The 19219-nt window shown below is 45.7% G+C and overlaps 1 protein-coding gene across 4 annotated transcripts; it reads left to right on the top strand.

Annotated features, from left to right (window-relative positions):
* The first annotated feature begins 1480 nt into the window (after positions 1–1480).
* Positions 1481–18959, top strand: LOC120980670 (IST1 homolog). 4 transcript variants are annotated; one of them, XM_040409910.1, is made up of 10 exons: positions 1481–1549; positions 6563–6660; positions 8101–8281; positions 9682–9766; positions 11177–11260; positions 11469–11579; positions 14051–14185; positions 14331–14429; positions 15352–15400; positions 17942–18959. In XM_040409910.1, the coding sequence occupies exons 2-10, from the start codon at positions 6573–6575 to the stop codon at positions 18121–18123; spliced, it is 1014 nt and encodes a 337-aa protein (XP_040265844.1). In that variant the 5' UTR covers positions 1481–1549; positions 6563–6572; the 3' UTR covers positions 18124–18959. The 4 variants fall into 4 exon arrangements, with proteins under 4 accessions (XP_040265844.1, XP_040265843.1, XP_040265846.1 ...); XM_040409909.1 differs by having other exon boundaries at positions 14328–14429; XM_040409911.1 differs by having other exon boundaries at positions 1518–1549; positions 6563–6664; positions 14328–14429.
* Positions 18960–19219: the final 260 nt, after the last annotated feature.

The raw sequence follows: 19219 nt of genomic DNA, 5'->3' as shown, positions 1-19219 counted from the left end.
TTCTGTTAAGGTGGCACTGAGATGACATGTTATAGAGGTGAGTGTGCAGCTACTGTTTTTATAGTTTAATAGAAGCACTGAGTTGGCTGGCACTTTTATTGGATTCAGTGTGGGGCTTGTACTTGTGGTGGCATAGAAATGGCACTGGTATGGGGCACTGTGGTGAGTACTGGTATAGGGCACTGTGGTGAGCACTGTTATTGGTCTCTGTGGCGGACATCGTTACGGGGCACTGCGGTGAGCACTGTTATGGGGCAATGTGATGAGCACTGTTATTGGTCTCTGTGGGGGACATTGTTATGGGGCACTATGGTGAGCACTGTTACGGGGCACTGCGGTGGGCACTGTTATGGGGCAATGTGATGAGCACTGTTATTGGTCTCTGTGGGGGACATTGTTATGGGGCACTGTAGTGAGCATCGTTACGGGGCACTGCGGTGGGCACTGTTATGGGGCACTGTGATGAGCACTGTTATTGGTCTCTGTGGCGGACATTGTTATGGGGCACTGTAGTGAGCATCGTTACGGGGCACTGTGGTTGGCACTGTTATTGGTCTCTGTGGGGGACATTGTTATGGGGCACTGTAGTGAGCATCGTTACGGGGCACTGCGGTGGGCACTGTTATTGGTCTCTGTGGGGGACATTGTTATGGGGCACTGTAGTGAGCATCGTTACGGGGCACTGTGGTTGGCACTGTTATTGGTCTCTGTGGGGGACATTGTTATGGGGCACTGTAGTGAGCATCGTTACGGGGCACTGCGGTGGGCACTGTTATTGGTCTCTGTGGGGGACATTGTTATGGGGCACTGTAGTGAGCATCGTTATGGGGCACTGCGGTGGGCACTGTTATGGGGCACTGTGATGAGCACTGTTATTGGTCTCTGTGGGGGACATTGTTATGGGGCACTGTAGTGAGCATCGTTACGGGGCACTGTGGTTGGCATTGTTATGGGGCACTGTAGTGAGCATCGTTACGGGGCACTGCGGTGGGCACTGTTATTGGTCTCTGTGGGGGACATTGTTATGGGGCACTGTAGTGAGCATCGTTATGGGGCACTGCGGTGGGCACTGTTATGGGGCACTGTGATGAGCACTGTTATTGGTCTCTGTGGGGGACATTGTTATGGGGCACTGTAGTGAGCATCGTTACGGGGCACTGTGGTGGGCATTGCTATGGGGCACTGCTGCACAGGTTCCCACATTCAGATGCCTCCAATGCAATAGACTTTCTACAAAACCAGACAATCCCTTAAAACCCACAGGAAGCCATTGATGCCCATTTGAGCAGCTGCCTTCACATGATGCCATTTGTGCTGCTGTGGACAGAGCTCAGCTCCTCGGCTGCCATGCTGAGCATGTACCACAGCCACACACCCAGGTGAGGAATGGTACAATGCGGTCATACAAATCCCATGATCCCCACCCATCGATGACATCACGGCACAGAACACGTGTCCGCCTCTCTCCCCAGTAAATACACTCACATATCCTGTCAGACTGCTCCGAGCCCGGATTACTTCCCTCTGCTGCTACCGGGACAGAGCTCAGGTAAACTTACCCCTTCATGTAAATTGTATGTATCCCTTTTTCTAGCAGGTTGTATGTTACAGTGACTTACGGTATCGCACCCGGTATCAGATTTCCCTGAGCTAATAGATCTGACCAATTTACAAAAATAACATAAAAAAACAACAAAAAAGCTGCGAGTAATAGTAATACAAGTCTTACCAAAGCCGATCATTTGTGTTCGTAGTCTTTGATGTATTAGTGGATGGTTATTATTGCTTTTATTAGATTATCTAGAATATAGATTCGTTTACGGCGCTAAGATTTCTAGTTACAAATGACGCAGCATGTGGGCGAAGGCGAGGACTACATGGCGACGTTCAGATCAGAAAGTCGCAGCTAATGATAAGTAATGTGTTCGTATAGAAGTTGGATTTCCATCAATTTCTGTGTCGCAACGCCGCCCCATTTGGTAACATTAGGTGCGACAGGTGAGTAGATGTAGCGGTATTACGCAACTGTGTGTCGCCACGTAGCGCTCAAACTCTGTCCACATCATGCTACTTCCGAGCTTTTCTAATCCTGGACACTTTTAAAGGACTAAGGTGGGAACAACCACAGTAAGACCAGTAAAGCAGTGGGAGGTGGAATTACGTAAAAATGACAGAGAGGCGGCGCGACGCTGTTTCCGTATCTCTTATAGCAGTGAATGGAAGCAAGACAAAACCCTGAGGTACGGAAACAGTGGAGCGCTCATCCACTGTCATAGGAGTTGCAGAAACGGCCTCTGTAATTCCGGCCACCCCAGGTCGGCGCTTACTGTGGTTATTCCCAACCCCTTTAACGAAAATTTGGACGAACGCGATAAAACGTAAAATAAGCGTCATTTAAAGGGGTTGTGTCATCTCTGACATTTGATGGTGTATCACTAGGATATGGCATGAAAGTTAGATAGGTGCGGGTCCCACCTCTGAGACCAGCACCTATCTCCAGAACGGACCCCCCTAAAGTGAAGAAGAGTGCACTGCGCATGCGCAGCGTGCTCTCTATTAATTTCTAGGGGCGTTCTGAGAATAGCTGAGCAAGCGCGGCCACTGCTACACTCATGGAGGGTGGTCATACATGTGCAGCTGCTCTGCGCTCACTTTGGGGGGGTCCCTTTCTAGAGATAAGTGCAAGTCCCAGAGGTGGGACCCGACCACCTAGCCACTGTCTGAGGCCCTATTCACATCATTTACGTCCGTCTGCACAGCAGGCTGCGCCGGGATTCATAGAATAAACTAGCGATGTTCGCTCCTCTGTTTATCCACAATGAAGCATGAAACTCAGGGCGTGCTCTGTCCTAGCCCGAATCTGATGGACCCCGGGGCCGCTCGAGACAATAGTCTCTGATAAACACCGTGTCCTATGAGTACATACAGACCTACCGCCGTATTAACAATCATTTCTAGCGCATTCGTACGAAGAAGCCCTTTAAGTCGTATCCCCATCTCAGACATTTATGGCTCCTCTATGTCTAGAATAAAAGCCCCCCGCAGCAGTGGTCGGCGTGCTGTCCAAATAGGTCAGTCTGTCCGTTCTGCGGCCCCGCAAATGAGATAGAACATGTCCTATGCTTGTCCATTTTGTGGTCAAGAATAGGCCTTTTTAACAAAGGATAGTAGGACGTGCGGACCCGGAAAATCTGGGGCACGCACTGCTGGTATGCGTGTTTTGCAGTCCGCAAAATGGATGTGGTCATGTGCATGGGGCCTTATGGATACGGCACAGCTCGCAGTGATACATTGTTTCCATATCTTACGACTTATGGTTACAGCACAGCTCACAGTGATACATTGTTTCCACATCTATCAAACTATGGACACAGCACAGCTCGCAGTGATACATTGTTTCCATATCTCACGACTTATGGTTACAGCACAGCTCACAGTGATACATTATTTCCACATTACACAACTTATGGATACAGTACAGCTCGCAGTGATACATTGTTTCCACATCTCACAACCTATGGACACAGCACAGCTCACAGTGATACATTATTTCCATATCTCACGACTTATGGTTACAGCACAGCTCACAGTGATACATTGTTTCCACATCTATCAAACTATGGACACAGCACAGCTCACAGTGATACATTGTTTCCACATCTATCAAACTATGGACACAGCACAGCTCACAGTGATACATTATTTCCACATTACACAACTTATGGATACGGCACAGCTCGCAGTGATACATTGTTTCCACATCTATCAAACTATGGACACAGCTCGCAGTGATACATTGTTTCCACATCTCACGACTTATGGACACAGCACAGCTCACAGTGATACATTATTTCCATATCTCACGACTTATGGACACAGCACAGCTCGCAGTGATACATTGTTTCCACATCTCACGACTTATGGACACAGCACAGCTCACAGTGATACATTATTTCCATATCTCACGACTTATGGACACAGCACAGCTCGCAGTGATACATTGTTTTCACATCACACGACTTATGGATAGAGCACAGCTCACAGTGATACATTGTTTCCACATCTCACGATCTATGGACACAGCACAGCTCGCAGTGATACATTGTTTCCACATCTATCAAACTATGGACACAGCACAGCTCGCAGTGATACATTGTTTCCACATCTCACGACTTATGGACACAGCACAGCTCGCAGTGATACATTGTTTCCACATCTCACGACTTATGGACACAGCACAGCTCGCAGTGATACATTGTTTCCACATCTCACAACTTAGGGACACAGCACAGCTCGCAGTGATACATTGTTTCCACATCTCACAACCTATGGACACAGCACAGCTCGCAGTGATACATTGTTTCTACATCACATGACTTAGGGACACAGCACAGCTTGCAGTGATACATTGTTTCCACATCTTACAACCTATGGACACAGCACAGCTCACAGTGATACATTGTTTCCACATCTTACAACCTATGGACACAGCACAGCTCACAGTGATACATTGTTTCCACATCTTACGACTTAGGGACACAGCACAGCTCGCAGTGATACATTCGCTTGTATGGGTGTTATAGAAGGAGCTTAGTGACCACCTCCGGCTGCCGCCTCCAGGAGGGGCAGTGGCGTTACCTGCATCTACGGCATATCCTGTTGGATTGTCTCAGATGGGAATAGCCCTTAGACGGCAATCCAAGGATAATTGAAGGTGAGTTTAATGGTAGATACTTTCTGATGGAAAGAGTAGGGTGTACTTGAATAATTTCGGGGTACAGAGGAGCCTATGGTCCGTTAAATTTCGAGCTCTTCCTTGACTATACAAACAAGCGGCGGTGGGGTCTGATTCGGCGGTGACGTCTTTCGTGTCGGCTGAGTGCAGTCCCAGATTGCGAGTCACATACCGGTCTTTCAGGTTCCTGCCTCTTGTCTCGATCACTGACGTGAGCTCAGAGTTTCGCATTCTAATTAGCTGACAGAAACTGTCACATAAACAAAGCCCGGCCTCGCCGTCTTCCTGCCCGCAGATGAGAAACAGAAGGATTTTTTTCGTGTTTTCTTCGTTTTCCCTACAAGCTGTACTAGGAGCAGCACAGAGAACGTCCCTTTAAAGGCCCATTCAAACTGAGTTTTCTGCACCGGAATCTGCCCCAAAAGCAGCATCCCATTCATTTCCATGGGCAGCATGCTGTGGTTCGGCATGCCCTATCCTGGTGCCAAATCCGCGCCGAATCTTCCATTGAAATGAGTGGGAAGTGGCAAAAAAACACACTGTACGCATCCGCACTTGCCGACAACTGCGAGGAGAAAATGAAGTTTTGCTTTGAAGTATGCACCTTAAAAAAACCTGGGATCCACGCTGATTTTTGGAAGCGGATTTTCAAAATCTGTCATGTGAACGCACCCTAAGAGAAACTGATTGTCCTTAAAGGGATTATTCCGATTTTTATAAGCTATGGCTTAAAGGGTTTTTTGCCTGCTTTCTATACTTTTTTATAATTGCAGGCAGTTGGCATGTGGTACTTACAGCCAGGACAGGGCGCACCTAGCCTTTCTGCTGCCTGGGGAGAAAACTGGAACGCCCCCCCCCTCCCATGCCAATTTCATAACCTAACCACTTTGCCACAATGAAATTGCCCATGGCACTTCCGCTGCCCTCCCCCCCTTGCCCCTTCCTGGTGCTGCCTGAGGCAATCGCCTCACCTGGCCTCATTGGTGGTGCACCCCTGGCCTCTGAGAAGGAGATGAGCTGCAGGAACCGAGGTAAACAGAGTAAGGCCTCATGCACACGGCCGTGGCCGTATTGCGGCCTGCAAACGGCGGGTCGGCAATCCACGGCCACTGTCCGTGTGCACCCCGCGTCACGGATGCGGACCCATTCACTTAAATGGAGATGCGGAACGGTGTCACGGAACGGAACACCGGAAGCACTACGGAGTGCTTCCGTGGTGTTTCTTTCCGTTGTTCCGCACCGCAAAAAAAATTATATGTCATATTTTTTTGACGGTGTGGACAGACCACGGACCCATTCAAGTTGAATGGGTCCGGCCCGCTGCACGGATATTGACCGTGCATTGGGGACCGCGATTACGGTCCCCAATGCACGGAACGGCTGCCCAAAAGCCGTGTGCATTAGGCCTAAGGGGGGAAGGGGAGTTTATTTTATTTTTTATAAAAAAAATTCTCAGGGCCCAGTCAATGTTTATAAGATGCTTGCTCTGCTTGCTGTCATTGAAAGAGAATAGAGTCTGAAATCCTGTCCTGCTCATATCCTATTGACACAGGTTCATGACTTATGGGGCATCATAGCTTTCTTTTATAACACAGTGAATGTCAAAGAGAATAAATAATTCACTGACAGCAAGCGGTCACAGAGATATTGAAAACGCTTATTAGAAAGTTGCATAATGTAATATCATAATGTAATATCATAATGTAATATCGATTAGCAGAACGTTGTCATGGAGAAACTGATTTCCTTATATTGTGTGTAAAAAAAAAAAAAAAAAAAAAAAGATCTGCAAATTAACTTTTCTTACATTTTTATTTTTATTTGAAGGGGGGGCAACATGTTGAAGTCAGGGTTCAAGGGTGAGCGCCTCCGGGTCAATCTGAGACTTGCAATTAATCGTCTGAAGTTGCTGGAAAAGAAAAAAAGTGAGTCTGGGATGCTATTCACTGCCAGTAGGCTGCACAGCAGTGTCACCAACCACATGTCAAGGTGTCTCTACAGTTTACAGAGATCCTAATGTGAGGGGTGACGTCAGATTGTGTTTAATTAGCCCGGGGAGATTGAAAGAAGAACTGTCACCTCTCCTCACATTGTCCCTTTTTAGTAAATAATTGCATTCCTCATGAAATAACACGTCTGGAGCTTTTTGTTGCACAGTTCCTCTCTTATTCCTCCCAGAAAGGTATGAAAATTTTGACCATTGGGTGTTGCTAGTTGCTGAATGTGTCCTTACACCCGCTAACACTGTCCGATCACTGCTGCATTCTTCTGACAAGAGAATTATTAACACCCAGTTGTCAACTTATCAATATATTTCTAGGAGGGTTAACAGAGGAACGGCACAAGGCAGGGTTTTGAGTTAAGATGCCCTAGAATTGTTGTTACTTGGAGAATACAAGCATTTACTATAAAAGGCTCGTCAGGAGAGGAGACAGGTCCTGGTCACCAGACAGAACGGCATCCTCAAACTGCGGCCCTCCAGCTGTTGCAAAACTACAACTGCCAGAATGCCCGAACAGCCTACAGGTATCAGCCTACAGCAGGGCATTGTGGGAGTTGTAGTTTTACAGCAGTTTGAGGATGCCTCCCTTTAAGGGGTATTCCAGCCCAATTTAAAAAATGTCTTATGACCTGCAAATGATTCAAAAGAAATAAAATACTCGCTTGCGGTCCCAGTCGTTCCTGGCTCCCCACTGTAATCGCGGTGAATGTAGGACATGATATGTTATTGAGTTGGAATACCCCTTTAAGAAAGAGCCTCTGCTGAACTGCACCCACAGACAGGGCGCACGTGGCGTGGTCACACTCATGTTTTTTAAGCACTAAAGTGTAATTGGTGTACTAAACAGGGGGTGCTGTTCTGTCCGGGCTGGGATCATTCTTTCCTCCGCCAGCTACTATATGGCGGGAAAAAGCGACAACCCATTTGAGCCTATTCATGGCCTAAGCATCAGTTGTCGCTTTTCACGTGTCGGTTTTATAACTCCCTGTAGGTCTACTATGCCTCTAAGGCCTCATGCACACGACCGTTCAGTTTTTTGCGGTCCGCAAACCACGGATCCGCAAAAAACGGAAGCCGCCGTTTGCCTTCCGCAATTTTTGCGAAACGGAACGGGAGGCCAATTGTAGAAATGCCTATTCTTGTCCGCAAAATGGACAAGAATAGGACATGTTCTATTTTTTTTTGCAGGGCAACGGAACGGAGCAACGGATGCGGACGGCACACGGAGTGCTGTCCGCATCTTTTGCGGCCCCATTGAAGTGAATGGGTCTGCATCCGAGCTGCCAAAACTGCGGCTCGGATGCGGACCAAAACAACGGTCGTGTGCGTGAGGCCTAATCAGTATACATTATTATCTCTACAGCTGAAATGGCACTGAAAGCTCGGAAGGAGATTGCGGATTATTTATCATGCCGTAAGGATGAGAGAGCGCGGATCCGGGTGGAACATATAATCCGAGAGGATTACATGGTGGAAGCTATGGAGATCCTGGAGCTGTATTGTGACCTACTCCTGGCACGATTTGGATTAATTCAGTCAATGAAGTAAGGCTAGAGCGACACGCTGAAATCTGCAATTAAAGGGGTTATCCAAAGAAATAAAGCAGGAAATGTTTTAGAATAAAAAAATTCTTTAAAAAAATTGCAGACCTGTTAACTCCTCCGCCACTCCGGTGTCCATCAGAGTGTGTTTATTTACCTGCAGCGGTGACGCGCTGTACATCCACATGGCCGCTGCAACCAATCACTGGCCTCAGTGCTGATACTAACCTGAGAGGCCTGTAATTGGCTGCATTGTCACATGACTACAGGACAAGTAAGCAATGTGACCAGCGGGGGGCATTCTTCTGAATTCCCTAATTTCCCATCATTTTGCTGCTGGTAAGACATAAGGAAAGTGTTGATTACATTTAGGCCTCTTTCACACGACCGTATGGCTTTTTCAGGCCTCATGCACACGACCGTTTTTCGGGTCCGCATCCAAGCCACAGTTTTTGGGCCACTTGGGCCACTTGTCCGCATCCGTTGCTCCGTTCCGAGGCGCCGCAAAAAAAAATATAGCATGTCCTATTCTTGTCCGTTTTGCGGACAAGAATAGGCATGTCTACAATGGGCCGCCTGTTCCATTCCGCAAATTTGCGAAAGGCACACGGGCGGCTTCCGTTTTTTGCGGACCGCAAAAAACGGCACGGTCGTGTGCATGTAGCCTCAGTGTTTTGCAGTCTGTTTTTCACGGATCCGTTGTTCCATTTTTTGTTTCCGTTGTGTTTCCGTTTTTCCGTATGGCATATACAGTATACAGTAATTACATAGAAAAAATTGGGCTGGGCATAAAATTTTCAATAGATGGTTCCGCAAAAACGGAACAGATACAGAAGACATACGGATGCATTTCCGTATGTGTTCCATTTTTTTGCGGACCCATTGACTTGAATGGAGCCACGGAACGTGATTTGCGGGCAATAATAGGACATGTTCTATCTTTCAACGGAAAAACGGAAATGCATACGGAGTACATTCTGTTTTTTTTGGCGGAACCACTGAAATGAATGGTTCCGTATACAGAACGCAAAAAACGGCCCGTAAACAAAAAAAAAACGGTCATGTAAAAGAGGCCTTATACTGTTTTCCCTTAGTCCTAACAACAGCACAAGTCGCCCCCCACACACACATTATTATTTTTTTGGGGGTCAGCTAGGTGACTTATATAGTAGTGGTGACTTAACGACATTTCCATCTGTTCTAACAGTACATATGGGGATATATACCTCCATCGTTGTGCTGCAGATAGGACTAAGGGAAAACAGATTAACAATATAACCAATGCATAAGCTTAGGGAACCATATAGGCAAAATGACACAGTAACATAAGTCATTCTACTGTCATCATGTTAATAAACCAGAAGTATTCCATGACCTTTTATCTTTTTTTTCTCTCTGTGCAGGGAGCTGGACCCAGGTCTGGCTGAAGCAGTGTCTACTGTGATCTGGGCTGCACCACGTCTGACAGAACTCTCTGAATTACAGATAGTAAGTGGTCATTGATGGTCCTGAACATTCTGCAGCAGGTGGAAGTGACAATGGTGATAAAGAACACAGATCATTATGCAAGGGAATTGACCAATGCCAAATTTACACCGTAATTTTATTTTAGGAGTCTGTCACCAAGAAATTACCTGTTAAAGGGAATTTGTGACCTCCAAAATTGGTTTTAAAGTAAGCATACCACCATGTAGGGTCCTCAAATTCTGAGAAAAGCTTATTTTTATTTATTCTTTTTCTTTTATATTTCCGGTGCACCATGGGCAGGGCTGCTGCTCCACCAGTAATGGTGCTCAGTGCTTCCCCCTCTTGTTAGAATGACAGTCCTTGAGATTTCAGAGTAGCAATGATACAGATGTAGCCATATGCATCAAATGGAGCGGCCCTGTCCATGGTGCACCAAAAACCTTATTTCCGTAAATATAAAAAGAAGCATTTATCAGGAACGGAGGATCAGATTTTCACAAGAAAGGTATGGTTTAGGGATAACCAAATAGATTCGTTCTTCAGAAAGAGTGCATGTTTTCACTGCTTGGTCCTGTCAATTAAAACGGAGAGGGGGCGGTAGTTGCAGAGAAAGCAGAGCCTCTAGGTGTAATGGTAACGCCCCTGTTGCTCCTAGAGGCTCATTTGCATATATTAAAACATCATTTTTCTCAGCAATGCGGGCACATATGAACATGGGACCAACACAGATGTCTTCAGCTGCCAAATGCACATGGAACAGGTCAGCCAGTGTCATAGGTACAAAACTGCTGACAGATGCACTTTAAGCTGTGAGGGGCTGTGTCTGCTGCTGAAGAAGCTCCCCTTCCCTCTCTTCCATCTTGCCCGGCCTTGACAGTCTTGAGCCTGCGGCTCTGTGCACAGAGGCTCTACTTCTGGTACAGGAACAGGGACTGTTCAGCACTGATTTTCGGCGGCCCCATAGAAAATGAACGGAGGGTGGCTGCGCATGCGCAGTGTGTCCTCCAGCCAGTGCGAGTCCCGGCGGTGGGATCCACACCTATCAGACAATGGGGGCATATCCTAGCAATATGCCCCCATTGTCTGAGATGAGACAAAATTGTGTGGCCAATAAAATAAAAAAATTTAAATCCTTGCATGTGCATTTTTGTGGCTGCAGATGTTCCTAGAATGCATGAGAGTCTAGGAGAATCCAGCCTTGCCCCAAAAATGGTTCTCAAAACCCATGGTAACCAACAACCCTTACCCTAACACCCACAAGTCCCACAGCCCAGAAAATGCAGCCCTTTCCAAAACGTTGCGTTTCGACGTCATGTGACCTCCTGCCATGACCTTACCCTCTTGAGAGCCCATACATTCTAGGTTTTATCATCCGGTCACCTCTACATTGATCCTTGACCTGTACTGGTAAAACTTCCATTCTTGTTACAGGTGGCCAATCAACTCTGCCATAAATACAGCAAAGAATATGGAAACCTCTGTAGGACAAATCAGATCGGAACGGTCAGTCAAAGAGTAAGTCGAAGAATAGTTTCATATGTACATGAACTGGCGTATATGAACTTGGAAGCAATCATTGTGGTGCCATTCAAAGACACAAACTGGTGGAGGAGGCCCCTGTAGGGAAAAGACTCGCACCAGAGCACAGCATGGAAGCCCCTTCTTGTCTCCCCCTACCCCTCGGTTTATCCCTAGTTAACTATAAACTATTCCCTTTCCTCAGCTGATGCATAAACTAAGCCCAGAAGCCCCTCCAAAAATCCTGGTGGAGAGATACCTGATTGAGATTGCCAAAAATTACAACGTCCAGTTTGAGCCCGATGCAAGAGTAATGGTAAGTAGATGTGAGAATCGGTGACAATATAAATCATATTTAGCTTTTTAACATTCTACTCTATGGAATATTGTGTTTTATAATAACATCTTAGTTTATAGGAGGTATACTGCATGTGCAATGGCTGGGTTTGGGGTGGCCAAAGCTCTACGCTGGGTCCACTGGACACCATGGAGGTGTCACCACGAATTGCTGCTCTCTGGAAGGGATGGTAAGGTGTGGTGCCCCCCAATGGGAAATAAGTCCAGAGAGTCAGGGTTTGCCGTAAACCAAAAATAAAAGTAAAAACAGGCACTCACCATCTGGTAGGATGTATAAATTTTAGGGTTTTAGGTGGGTAGTCTTTCTCTCCGAAACAGCCAGACGCGTTTCGAGGCATCAACCTCTTCCTCAGAAGCCACTGAGGAAGAGGTTGATGCCTCGAAACGCGTCTGGCTGTTTCGGAGAGAAAGACTACCCACCTAAAACCCTATATAGACTATCCAATATTACCATCTTTACTGTCTTTTACTATAAAGACTGAGCCTATAAGATCTATTGGAGCGCAAGCGGCATCACCTGACTCGCTCTGCCTCATGTGAAACACCACGTGACAACGCCGAAGTTGCTGGCACGTTGAAGCTCGGGCACGGCAAGGTCCTGAGTTTTCAGAGCAAGATCACGCGAGACGCCGAAAACTACGCATAATACAGCCCGGAGTGACTGCAACTCACCATCGAGGTCTGGTGGATATCCCACGTTGTATTGGGCAACAGATATCGAGAGACAGTAGTATTGAGCCTGTCCAAACCGAACAACCTTATACGAAGCATACCGTGGGAAGGGTAAGGTAAGAGGGTGCGCATCAGGGGGACGCCCCAGACGCTAGCCCTACAAGTAATACCTAGCCCTCAGGGAAACTAAAGCTCTATTGACTGGGAGTATCGAATTGATAACTGACTATCACCGGGATAGTTTTTTGTGACACTTTTTTTCAAAATTCACATCGCATATTTTTTTTTTATTTTGTATTTTTATATTTTTTATATTTTTATACCTATATTACCGTGGATACTTTATTTTCACCAATCACACAGCAATTGTGGCGGTTATACTTTTGAAACACTACCTATGATATGGTTTTTCACAGTTCGATATAATTTAAGGAGCACATAGCAACTATTTATGCACAAGGTTTATATATTGATTGTATCACATATTATATGTCAGTTTAATTGTATACTCCGAATGAAATATACCAGCAAGCAAGAAATTACCGGTAGGAGTTAGGCTATATGTTTTTATTGATCTACAGTGTATAGATATTTTATTTGATCTACAGTGTATTGACATTTTAATATATACATATATATTGTACCGACTATATTAATCCCATTGAGTAAACTAAAAATTTATACATCCTACCAGATGGTGAGTGCCTGTGTTTACTTTTATTTTTGAATTCCTGCAATCTATTGTGGATGATTAGGTGAACCATCCAAAAAACAGAGCACCTTAACCCTAAATCGGATATGGGAGAGCCACAATATATTTGTTATATCCTTTTTGCAGTAAACCAGTCTGCCTCTTTACTGGAGGAACTCAGGTGCAATACAATACAGGCGAGGCATGGGGCTGGCTTCTCCAGTCTCCTCCCTGGCAGAAGATGGTTTAATGCTGAGGCAAGGCCTGAGCTAGCTGTCCTTCTATCTCACAGGAGACTGGTACTCTAGCCAAAGGGTTGGTGGCCCAGAATCTGTGGCTCAGTGATCCGACTGGCTCTCTGGTCAAAAGGCTGGTGACCTAGCGTCTGTGGCAGAGTATCCCCATCTCAGTGTCTTCTTCTGGTCACTCATGCAGACTGGCAGAGTCTTACTCCTACTAAGCACTGCAGACAACTAGGGATGCTCTCCTTAGTTTCTAGCTGAACTAGAACCTTCTAGTGTGAGGAGTGGAGAATCACAGCCTAAACAGAAACAATGTTGCAATTTTAGTCTGTCATGGATTTGTATAGAGTTTCCATAAAAGTCTATGGGAATAACTAAGCAACAGAGCTAAACCAGACAGTCAAAAGTTTCGTGTGTCTGTTTTTTCCCTGCAAAACTTTGCATAGTCCCTTAGAGTAACTGTGGAAGATTTCTAACTTCTTAGTGCATAGATAGAAAGTCCCAAAGTCTCTCAGTCTTAGATGGCTGTGCATTAACTCTTTCCACAGTGCAGTGCAGATATAGTGCAATAATAACAGGGCAAATGAACAGGATATATTACAATAAGCATATAAACTGCAGTTCAGCAATACAAAAAATAGCGTAAATGTAAACAACGGCATAAATTGTAGTGCAAGTTAACCCTTCCAAGTGCAATAAAGTAGTGAGTTGATGGCTTTGTGTAGTAGCAATATGGGCAAATGTCCATAAATATCCATAGCCCCTAAGTACCCTTGCTCCAGGGCACTACACTGGACCAGAGTCTAAGCACTGTTCTTTCTCTAGAGCGAAGTGCCTTCTGGATTCGTTGATGGAAGTCATACAGATTTTACAAATAATGATAAAAAAGGAGGACCCGGCGGCTGGGGAGGTGGAGGTGACTTCAGCAGCAATGCCAGGGGTCCATATCCCCAGAAAACAGTAAGTATGGCTAGCTGATTCACAGACACCCATAGCTCTCCAGTCAGTGAGATATAATCTATGCACAATAAATATTGCGCTATATAATATATAAAATATTGCACCATACACAATGTCCATCGTTTTCTAACTTTATTCATAGCAGATTCTTCCTGAAGTAGGAATCTATGAGGAGTGCACTTTTATACAGCCGCCCCCTAGGGGAAAACCACCCACCCCAAGCTTTCCTCCATCCTATGATTTAGTAAGTATTGAAAGCAGAACTGGCATCTCTTTATGATGGAACAAAGTATTACAGGAGAGTTTTACGCCATTTTCTCCAATATCTTTTCTTAGTCTAGTACAACAGTGGAGTCCTCACTCCAATAAGACAGAACGGGAGTCACTTAGTATAGCAGTACACCAGTTTTTTTTTTTTATGTAAAAAAGTTGCAAATTTTGCAACCATTTACTTTATTTTCCGATACCCTTGTATAAGAACATAACAGGACATGGGCAGGACCTTCTTGGCCCAACTTATTCAACAACATGTGCTCCACAAAACTGGCGAAAATTACACCCCAAAGCCGTTCTGGCACATAGACAGTTTGCACCTTTCAATAAATTCGTTGTTTGTTCAGGTTTTTCTACTAGGACTTGCATGTTAAACGCTAGTCTTTAGTAAATATGTCCAGTGCTCCAACGTAGCAGGGACTGATACTATGCAGTCCCATGTGCCTTCTAAAGGGAATGTGTCAGTAGAAAATGACCTATTAGTTAAATCAGGTTCTTATAATAATATTTTTAAGAATTTTAGGATTTTATTAAAATTTTCTATGCCATCTACAACACCCTGAAATCTTGCGGTTTCCACGCTGACCATTGACCCTCATAATAGGCTGACATTTCCCGTTCTGTAGAGTTCCCTTTTCAGTAGTCATCTCATTATCCCAGGTAGCATTACAATAACAGATAACACCTCTATATGTATAACACAGAATCCTGCATTCACATTAGGTGATGTTACATCTCACCTCCTCCCCCTCCCTGCACAATGACCTCTGCACAGGTCACAGAGCACGTCCACAACAGAAATCAATGAGTAGACTACAAGTCATCCTCCATCCACACAGACCAACATAACTGAACACTTTAAAACCAACAACGTTCTCTTTGTATTTTCTCAGCTGAAACCCCCTGGACCAGACCCACGGGTTTTTCCTGCGCATGATATAGGTAAGTGCATTCATTCCAGGTTCAGTGCATGCCCAGTATGGTCATTCATTACTGGTATCTGCCTCCTCCTGTTATTGGCTGCTCCTAAACAGATAATAAATAAAAAAAGCGGGGGATGAGAATTTGCACATTCATGTACGAATACAATTCCGCCGGCAACATCCATAGTCTTTTACCACATTTGTGTATTGAGACACTATGCACTGCTCCAAAATCTAGTAAGAATTGCAGAGCTCTGTGGTGGGTTATTATATCAGTTCTAAAGCCTGTATTACACAGGCCAATTGAGCAAGCGATTGTCAGGAGCGGGGCGTTCCCTTCCTGCAATCGCCTGCTATCTAGCGGAGGAGACCGCTGCTATTACATGCAGAAATCTCCTCTGCTATGCCATCGCTCGTTCCCATGCTGTATAATGGTTTGCCGGTGGCAGATCATGATTAGACAGCCGCCGGCAGATCATGATTAGACAGCCGCCGGCAAACAATGATTTTTAAAGGGGTTATCCCATCTTAGACAATGTGGGCGTATCGCTAGGATATGCCCCCATTGTCTGATAGGTGCGGGTCTCACCTCTGGGACCCGCACCTACAAGGAGAACGTAGCGGAGAAAGTTAAGGAGGGCGCACTGCGCACGCGCTCCATTAATTTCTATGGAGCCGCAGAAAATTGCCAAGCGCTGGCTCGGCTATTTCCGTCGGCCCCATAGAAATAAATGGGAGCAGTGTCCGCACATGCACGGTGCGCTCCCATTCACTTCAATGGGAGAGGCGGGGAGCTGCGCCTGGTGGTGGATGGACCCCGGGAAACCCGGGGTCCTCCAGCCACAACTTTCCCCGGCTCCGTTCTCCTTGTAGGTGCAGGTCCCAGAGGTGGGACCCGCACCTATCAGACAATGGGGGCATATCCTAGCGATATGCCCCCATTGTCTAAGATGGGATAACCCCTTTAAGCATTGCCTGATGAACGAGCAGCAGTTTGACCATTAACAAAAATCCAGATAGGCTCCAGGATTGGCGTAATTGGTTCACATCCCCAGGTGCTGTGAATCTACATAGGAGTACCACCTCTCTGAAGTCATACATGAGGCTCCCGGATGCAGTTTTGGAAACTAAAATCAGGAGTTAATCATAAGGCTACATTCACACGACCGTAGGTATTTTGCGGTCTGCAAAAAATATGGTTGACGTCCGTGTTGCATCCGTTTTTTTTTTGCGGATCCATTGTAACAATGCCTATCCTTGGCCCCATTGAAGTGAATGAGTCCACAACCAATCCGCAAAAACCCCCAGAACGGACACGGAAACAAAATACGTTTGTGTAAATGTAGCCTTAAGGGCTCTTTCACACGAGCGGATGCCGTGCGGGTAATCTGCTGCGTAAAAGAGAGCCAAGCCCTGTTCCAGACAGCAGAGACACGGAGCATTAACATGATTGATGATGCTCTGTGCCTCTCGGTGAGATAAAGTTGTCACTGTGATTTTGTAGTAAAAAGGTCACAGAGAGGCACGGAGCGTCATCAATCATGTTAATGCTCTGTGTCTGTGCTGTCCGGAACGGGGCTTGGCTCTCTTTTACGCAGCAGATTACTCGCACGGCATCCGCTCGTGTGAAAGAGCCCCTAAGGTAGAAAAAATATAAAGGGCAAAAACAACTTCTCTTTTTGAATTCACTCCTGGATTTTGGCTTCCACAGATACCTGACCCTGTGTCCGTACCCTAAGCCTCTGTTCACATCTATGTGACTTATTGCTACTGTTCTGCTCTCTCATAGGAGAACAACAAAAACAATGCCCCGCAGCCCTGATTGACTATTATGGGTTCTGTCGGACTTTATCCTATATTCTGACTCAGATATTGTAATGCAATAAGAGAAATTGCGTTTATGGAATGAAAGGATTATTTAAAGGGTTTGTCCAAGTTAATAGAAAAAATAACCAGGCGTGGAAGGTCTTAAAATAACAAAATAATGCACAATCATCAGTTCAAACCCCCTCTGCTCCAGGACCCCTGCCCAGATTTTTTTTTTACATGGCTGCAGTGGTGCCATGCCCTGCACATGACCTCAGCAGGCGATCACTGGTCTCAGCAGTTTTTGCCATACACGTCCATCGGTCACATGACCTAGGCATTGCTCAGCCCCATAGAAGTGAATGCGCGATACCAAGCACAGCCGCTATACAATGTACAAGAAGAATCATCCCTTGGCGCAAAAACGGACCGGCCAGTTGGCGTTATTAGCAGTCTTCAAATATTTTATTGGTTACAGAAACGCTTCACAACGCGTTTCGGGGAAAAAAAACACCCCTTCTTCAGGTGGAAATATACAATGTACGGCACTGAGCTTGGCGAGTAGGGAGAAGGCAGCGGTGCTCAAAGGGGCACCTCAAACAGCTGATCGGCGGGTGTCGGACCCCTGCCGATCAGATATGATTAGGTCATGAGTATTAAAGTCTCAGAAACCCTTTTAAGCTCACCTACGCTCACCTACGCCAGACTAACAAACTATGATACTGATGTTGACATCATTTCTTGCCATTTGCAGGTGCTGACACCAAACCAGGGCCAAATTTCCCTGAGAAGTATGACCATCTAGCATTACCGAAGCTTCCGTCAGTACCGGTCAGCCCCGCTCATCTGTCACCAACAAACGACCCCGCTCCATACGAGGACATAGACTTTGAAGATCTGTCAAAAAGATTGGAGGACCTTAAGAAGAAGACGTAAGAACCGCGCAACTCATTCAAATCTTTGGCTCGGACCTTTTATGGACCCTGGCCTAAATCAGTCTTCGCGTTATCAGAAGACCATTCGTTACTTATAATCAATCAAAAAAAAATTTGATTTGCTCCATATTGCATCACAGTACCCACCGTCAGATAACCAACATGGTGGCCATGAATACCTTCCTTTCTGGTGGCATCCAGTCAAGATACCCAGAACAGTACATCTATTAATGAGACTTTCTCCATAATCATCACTCATGGCCATACATCATGGACCACACTGAGGACAGGCTTCTGAGGACTGGTGAAGCCGCCAATGTCTTTTTGATAGGAGCGCTGTTGGCATCTGCTCCTAAAGCCCCAATGCAAAATCTGTAACGGGGCTTCTCATTTACTAATCATAATTGTATCTTCTTATGTGATCTTCGGGTTCCAGGGCCCAGGTGTGACTGCTTCCTCTGCACCCCCTATAGTTATGCCCCTGGAGAAGTGTGTGCCACCCTGTTAATACCGCTGCACCGCCCGCTGATAATACCGCTCCTGTATTATGTGACCGGGGGGCTCTTTGGGCACCTCAGGTGCGATGACGGCTCCATCCCCTATAATTACACCACTGGATACATGTACAGATGTTTTGCTACCATTGAAGTTCTGCATTGATCTAAATATGATATTTCTATAATATTCTTATACTAATGATAAATCACAATAAAAATTTTAAATATTTAGCTTGAGCATATTATATTATTTTTTGTATCTATAGCTCTTAAATTTATAGATCTGTTTGTACTTTGTGGAAATATTCTTTGTCCTGAAAATTACCAATAAAGCAAACTGAAAAAAACAAAAAACTAAAATTATAATTTTCCAATGTCGCGCTGCTATAGGGCGTGTCCCCGCCCTATAGGACACGCCTAGGTTTTAGAGGAGGAAAATTAATTAAAAAAATGTTTTTTTCAAAATCAACTCCACTGTTCCAGCCATCAATGCCACCGCTGTGCCTGAGATCCAGCGCTCCTCCTGCTGCGCTGTCCTGTGACCTGACATTGCACAGAGTAAGGTCACAGAGTGCGCCTACGTCCTCACGCAGGTCACGG

The sequence above is a fragment of the Bufo bufo genome, chromosome 10 (genome assembly GCF_905171765.1).
Source record: "Bufo bufo chromosome 10, aBufBuf1.1, whole genome shotgun sequence".
Taxonomy (NCBI): Eukaryota; Metazoa; Chordata; class Amphibia; order Anura; family Bufonidae; genus Bufo; species Bufo bufo.
The sequence above is the reverse complement of the archived record's forward strand: the minus strand, read 5'-3'. Positions and strand labels throughout refer to the sequence as shown.

What these genes read in the sequence shown, in the direction of transcription:
- LOC120980670 (XM_040409909.1), top strand. Translation starts at nt 6,573, where the DNA reads ATGTTGAAGTCAGGGTTCAAGGGTGAGCGCCTCCGGGTCAATCTGAGA. An exon ending in GTTGCTGGAAAAGAAAAAAA is followed by an intron (nt 6,661 to 8,100) that starts GTGAGTCTGGGA and finishes TTATCTCTACAG; the next exon opens with CTGAAATGGCACTGAAAGCT. An exon ending in TTTTCCTGCGCATGATATAG is followed by an intron (nt 15,401 to 17,941) that starts GTAAGTGCATTC and finishes TGCCATTTGCAG; the next exon opens with GTGCTGACACCAAACCAGGG.